Below are 7,500 nucleotides of genomic sequence, written 5' to 3' on the forward strand. Positions count from 1 at the left end.
CTGCACGGGCCGGTCGCGGCGGATGGTGATGAAGATGCGCTGCGACGTGGCCGAGCTGTTGTTGACGTTGGCGCAGCGGCCGAACGGCGTCGCCTGGATGATCTCGCAGCCCTGGATCAGGCGCTCCTTGCCCTCGTACAGGACGCTGGACACACACACACACACACACACACACACACACACACACACTTAATGATGCATGTATACGGATACAAACACTTGGGTACCAATGTAAATGGTACCTTAACAAAGATACACACTCACAGTTCACACACAAAAACACACACACCAGTACACACACACCAAGTTAATGATGCGTGTGTGCATGTACATGTATGCATGTGTACGAATGTACATGTATGCAAATTCAAGAACTCATATCAACCAGTACAGTACATTCACACGCTCTCTCACACATACACACACACAGTTAATGATGCATGCAAACACACGCATAGGCACACACACCTACACAATGCAGTGGTTCAACATCATCCCCCATACACACACACACACACACACACACACACACACATTCTGTCACCCTACTGGAAGTTGCAATGAGGACAACAACAAGGGTAATCACAGTCACATGTGCATACACACACACACACACACACAGACAGATGAACTCTACAAGAGAATGCACTGCTAAATTCAACACACACAAACTTTCAACAAGTTGGAGTAGGCAAAGTGCACCATTCTCATAGCATATACAGACACACACACACACACACACACATACACAGATAGACTCTACAAGAAAATGCATCGCTAAATTCAACACACACACACACACACAACACTTATCAAGTTGAAGTAGACAAAGTGCACCATTCACGTAGCATACAGATACACAAACACATACACAGGACTCTAGTAAACAGTGTACTTCTCTGTGTCCCCATAAATCAATGGACAATAACAGTGGAATTGGGTGTAACAGACACAAGTGTTTATGACCGACCTTGACTGAACCTGGGGAATGGAGAGAGAGAGACGAGGAATGAGAGGGAAATAAGTGGAAACACACACACACACACACACACACACACACACACACACACACACACACACACACACACACACACACACACACCCTCTCAGGTCAGAGGAAGAAATGCAGTGTGTGTGTGTGTGTGTGTGTGTTAGAGTTACACAGGGTACACAAGTGACTGAGTAACTGAGAGTGTGTGAGAGGCACAAACTGGTAAGAAAGTAGACAAAGGGCAGGAGAGAGAGAGAGAGAGCATTTGTGAGGAATGTGCACAGGAGTCTGTTCTCCGTTCTCTGCCTGAGTTCTGTGAGAACACACACACACACACACACACACACACACACACACACACACACACACACACACACACACAGATGGAACACTGAGGAACACACAGAGAGCACATGACATGAGCAGAACTGAGGACACACAAACAGAACCGAAGGAACAGTGACGGAACAGGGAGAACTAAGTATAGCAAAGAACAGGGAAGGAACAGAGAACTAAGAACAGACGGAACGGAGAAGACACAGGGTGACACCTTCCTGCCCTTCAATTCCTGGCTTCAACCGTTGTGGCCTTGAGCAAGGCACTTAACCCCAAGCTGATCTGGGACAATGTCATTCCTTGTAATATATAGATGACATACGTAAGTTAAGTGGCTGCTAAATTAACACATGTAATAAAAATAAAAATAAAATCACTGATGATGTGTCTAGCAACACTAACACTATCTGATGACACTAGCAATGCTAACACTGTAACACTAACACTATCTGATGACACTAGCTATGCTAACACTGTAACACTAACACTATCTGATGTGACTAGCAATGCTAACGCTGTAACACTAACACTATCTGATGACACTAGCTATGCTAACACTGTAACACTAACACTATCTGATGACACTAGCAACGCTAGCACTGTAGCATGCTAACACTATCTGATGACACTAGCTATGCTAACACTGTAACACTAACACTATCTGATGTGACTAGCAATGCTAACACTGTAACACTAACACTATCTGATGACACTAGCAATGCTAACACTGTAACACGAACACTATCTGATGACACTAGCAACGCTAGCACTGTAGCATGCCAACACTATCTGATGACACTAGCTATGCTAACACTGTAACACTAACACTATCTGATGTGACTAGCAATGCTAACACTGTAACACTAACACTATCTGATGACACTAGCAATGCTAACACTGTAACACTAACACTATCTGATGACACTAGCTATGCTAACACTGTAACACTAACACTATCTGATGTGACTAGCAATGCTAACACTGTAACACTAACACTATCTGATGACACTAGCAATGCTAACACTGTAACACGAACACTATCTGATGACACTAGTAACGCTAGCACTGTAGCATGCTAACACTATCTGATGACACTAGCAATGCTAACATTGTAGCACACTAACACTATCTGATGACACTAGCGACGCTAACATTGTAGCACACTAACACTATCTGATGACACTAGCGACACTAACATTGTAGCACGCTAACACTGCGTGGTGAGCCACCAGATTCATCAACCGGAGGCAGGCCTTCTTTATCGTTGGTCAGTGTGGATGCTTTTATGGTCATAATTCCGGCCCTTAACCCTGCCGGGTGAGATCAGCCCTGATGGCCCTGATCCCAGGCCAGTCCCTCAGCACCAAGACGCCACCGCGCTTCAGAAACGTGTGTGTATGTGTGTGTGTGTGTGTGTGTGTATGTGTGTGTGTGTGTGTGTGTGTCAGAAACAGCTCTAATTAAAGGAGATGGAGGCTATTTCTGAATTCAGACGCAAAACGTGTCTCAAGTTTTCCACTGAAGACCTCCACTTTAAGAGGACTAGCCTGTGGAGGCCCATGACCAGAGAGAGAGAGAGAGAGAGAGAGAGAGAGAGAGAGAGAGAGAGAGAGAGAGAGAGAGAGAGAGAGAGAGGGAGACGGAGGGAGGGAGAAGGAGAGAGGGAGGGAGAGAGCAGGAAAAGGAGAGAGGGGTAGAGGTAGAGTTAGAGAGGGAGAGAGAGAAAGAGAGAGAGAGAGGAGAGAGAGAGAGAGAAAGGAAGAACGAGACAGCAAGAGGGAGAAAGAGGAGAGAAAGAGGGAGAGTGGAAATAAAGTGAGAGAGATGAAGAGAGAGAGAGACAGACAGAGAGAGAAGGAGAGGAAGAAAGGACAGAGAGAGGAGGAGAGGAAGAGAGGACAGAAAGCGAGCATTCTTGTGGACGTTTCAGCCGTGTGTCTTTCAGCAGAGACTGAGTCACCATTGGCAGTGACACCAGCAGTGGAAAATCTGCCATTCTGAACTGCTGGCTGCGCACACACACACACACACACACACACACACACACACACACACACACACACACACACACACACACACACACACTGAGGGTTTTACCACATACCCCTTCAGTGGAGCAGATGGGACGGCGCAGTGTGTTATCAGGACTGGACTGTCCACTGGAGATGGAGTTAACACACACATGCACATCAGCATCCAAAACACCTGCACACCACGGTCCAGTGTGTGTGTGTGTGTGTGTGGTGGTCTCACACTGCTGACCAATTACCATCAGGTAATCATCTGTAGGTCAAACACACACACTCTCTCACTCTCTATCAGGTTCAGCTCGGGAACGTTTGGGACGGCCGCTGATTCTCTGTATCGGCTGTACAGGCTCTATCGGAGTCATAATCTAGCACACAAACACACACATACTGTACTGTATACACACACACACACACACACACACACACACACACACACTTTTGTGCAACAGACCAAACATGGGGGAACCACCGGTGACCCTCACCAATTCCACAAAGGCCCGACTCCAAATTTTCTGACCCCATTCACCGCCCATAGCTCTCTCTCCCTCTCACTTCATTCAACTCAACTCAGCGAGCTTTACTGGCATGACCCTTCAAATAGAAAGTGTAACCAACATACATAGAAATACAGGAACAGCGGAAATCTCTCTCTCTCTCTCGGGCAAGGTCCTCGCAAACACACACACACACACACACACACACACACACACTAAAAAGGCCAGACCTCGACAGGTCTTTTATCAGCTAGTTTCCCTGGCAACCAGGGGCATTCAAGATGTCAGTCTGAACCTTTGTGCAGACCAACCCCCTCCCCCACCCCCAACAAATCATGTCCCTAACTTTCCCTAGAGCGGTGCAGCAAATGACTGATGAGGAGGTAACCACATCTAAACGTTAGGGAAACATCCAAGGGAGATTTCTTAGATCGGTCACTTCTGCCGATGACTCCCATGTTGAATATGAGCCATCTTTTGGCGTCTCTCTCTCTCGCAGCACTTAGAGGTGTCGTCCTCGATTACAAACACAATCCAAAGCACTTAGAGGTGTCATCCTCGATTACAAACAAAATCCAAAGCACTTTTGGTCAAATTCGGCAGATGTGCAATTCACCCTCATGCTTTTCCAGGCGTCTCTTGTGTGTGTGCTCAATAAACAAACCAAAACAAACTCTGGTAGCTATAAACAATCTTACATTTGCACAAACACAGTACCCCAGACTGCATAATATACTACATCAGCCAATGAAAACACAGCTTCGAGAGCTTTCGGAGAGTGGGAGGAAGCTGATTGGCTGTTGATAAAGAAAACAAAAACACACACAATCTTTCAGCAGAATTAGAGACTACACATTTAAGGGGAGTTCTCCACTGTGAGAGCAGTCAGTTGCAGGTCACATTGTGAGTGTATTATGCAAAGATATCTACACACTCATATCTTTGGTCTTAACAGTCACACACACACACACACACACACACACCGAGTGTATTATGTAAAGATATACATCTACACATTCATGACTATGGTCTTACACAACTCAGCTATGTCACCAAGATCCCCCTGATAACAGCAGACCTGTCTGACCTCAGAGTCTTAACAGTCTCTCTCTCTCTCTTTCTCTCTCACACACACACACAGAAAATGAAGGCAACGGCAAACCTGTGCCATGACTTAAAGGCCTGAGGGCTGAGCCTTGCATGGGAGTGTGCTTTTGCCGAGCACACACACACACACACACACACACACACACACACACACACACACACACACACACACACACACACACACACACACACACACACACACACACACACACACTACATTCACTCTCAGCTGTTAGGCGCCTCTAAGGCTCTGGCCATCTAATCCTCTGTTTACAACACCACATTTCAGTTCAGTGTGTGTGGGGTGTAGTGTGTGTGTGTGTGTGTGAGTGTGTGTGTGTGTGTGTGTGTGTGTGTGGTACTGTTATGAAATCTGGTTGGAGACCTCAAAGGAAGGGAAATGACAGTTGCTGACCTGGCCTGGGCTTGATTGTGAGTGAGCGTGTGTGTGTGTGTGTGTGTGTGTGTGAGATAGAGGGAGTGTTGATGCCTTTGTGTGAGTGGAAATAATGTGTTTTAAGGAGGAGGAGGAGTGTGTAGCCAAACTGCTTGAGCTAGTAGGTGCCAAAGATTCTAGAAGAGAGCGCTCTACAACCTTTGGTAGGCGCTATCAACCCAAAGTGTAGCCAAACTGCTTGAGCAAGTAGGTGCCATCAACACAAAGTGTAGCCCAAATGTTCGAGCTAGTAGCCCAACTGCTTGAGCTAGTAGGCACCATCAACCCAAAGTGTGGCCCAACTGCTTGAGCTAGTAGGCACCATCAACCCAAAGTGTGGCCCAACTGCTTGAGCTAGTAGGCACCATCAACCCAAAGCTTGATTGGTTGAGCAGGCTGGTAACAGCCCCAAGTTCAAGAGCTGATAAAGTTGTTCATGTTTTACAAGTGTGTGGCTTCAGATGCAGACGTCTGTTAAATGGCTCCACGTATGGCAGTGAGAGAGACGATCAGGGGAGAGAGAGATATCAGAGGAGAGAGAGATCAGAGGAGAGAGAGATCAGGGGAGAGAGAGATCAGGGGAGAGAGAGAGAGATCAGAGTAGAGAGAGAGAGATCAGGGGAGAGAGAGATCAGGGGAGAGAGATCAGAGGAGAGAGAGAAGAGATCAGAGGAGAGACGTTCAGGAGAGAGATCAGAGTCCTAACTGCACGGTGTGTTGGATTAAAATCACAGACAATGATGCAACAACCACACAGACCAGTCTGAGATTCCAGACTAACTGGTCCTGTTTGCCTGTCTCTCACACACTCGCACAAAACACACACACACACACACACACACACACACACACACACACACACACACACACACACACACACACACACACACACACACACACACACACACACACACACACACACACACACACACACACACACACATTCTTCCACACATAACTAACATAATTTTCAGAATTTCGCACTTGGTGTTCAGCTTTCATCTGTGAACAATCTACAGTACAGTCTCTAGTGAGGATTTTAGTAAACACGCACACACACACATACACACACACACACACCCACCTTACTAATCAAGCGCCTCTGAGGTATTCAATAATACAATCTAATTTCCTGGTGATTACAGCCCTGTCTAGCAAATGAACATTTTATAATGTGTTGCACACACACATACACACCCACACCCCTAGAGGAAAGGAAAATTCAACGCTGTTGAATACACAGTCACTCATCCTGGCAACAGCCCCTCTGGTATGGAACAAACAGGCAGACACACACACACACACACACACACGCCACCCATCTGTCACACTGTTGCAAAACTCCAATGACAGCCTGTTCCTCTCACCCACTGAGCATCAACAAACATAAACAACATACAGCCACACACACAAACACACACACACACACACACACACTATTGCAAAACACCAATAACCTGCCTATTCCGCTCACCCACTGAGCAGTAATATAAACAACACCACACATACACACACACACACACACACAATTCTCAGGAAAGTAAATAAAGACTCACAGCCCACCTATTCCACACACACGCGCACACACACACACACACACACACACCCACACACTGTCCACTCACCCGATGTCTATGAGCGGGGGCTTGCTGCGGCCCCTCTTGTAGCACAGGAAGAGCTCGGGGCTCTTGAGGCTGCCGTGGTTGAGGTTGGCGGGCTGACCGCCAGGTGTGACCTCGATGCAGGTGAAGCCCTCGGGCACCGTCTCGCCCGCCGAGCGGTTGATGACCGCCAGCTCGCAGATGGGCGCCTTGGGCCCGCCCGCCTTGGCCTCCGACAGGTCCTGCTCCAGCGGCGCCGAGCGCTCCGTCAGGCCCGCCACCACGAAGTAGTCGCTCACGCGGTGGCCCTTGTCCTCCATCATGGCTGGGCCGGTGCCTGCAGGGACACAGGGCAACAACAGGGGGCGCTCATGAGTATGTATACACACACACACACACACACACACACACACACACACACACACACACACACACACACACACACACACACACACACACACACACACACACACACACACACACACACACACACACACACACACAC

General features: G+C 47.6%; 1 protein-coding gene across 1 annotated transcript in view; it reads right to left on the bottom strand.

Moving 5' to 3' along the window:
• Nucleotides 1–7,500, bottom strand: part of dennd4c (DENN/MADD domain containing 4C) — an 86,455-nt gene that overhangs the window by 45,338 nt on the left and 33,617 nt on the right. Inside the window, exons 2-3 of the mRNA XM_062515936.1 lie at nucleotides 7,020–7,332; nucleotides 1–145 (exon numbers count right to left, since the gene is read on the bottom strand). The exon at nucleotides 1–145 is cut by the window's left edge and continues 108 nt beyond it. Coding sequence (XP_062371920.1) covers nucleotides 1–145; nucleotides 7,020–7,318 — 444 coding nt within the window. The 5' untranslated portion in view covers nucleotides 7,319–7,332. The remainder of the gene's footprint in view (nucleotides 146–7,019; nucleotides 7,333–7,500) is intronic.

Source organism: Sardina pilchardus, chromosome 16, assembly GCF_963854185.1.
Source record: "Sardina pilchardus chromosome 16, fSarPil1.1, whole genome shotgun sequence".
NCBI lineage: Eukaryota > Metazoa > Chordata > Actinopteri > Clupeiformes > Clupeidae > Sardina > Sardina pilchardus.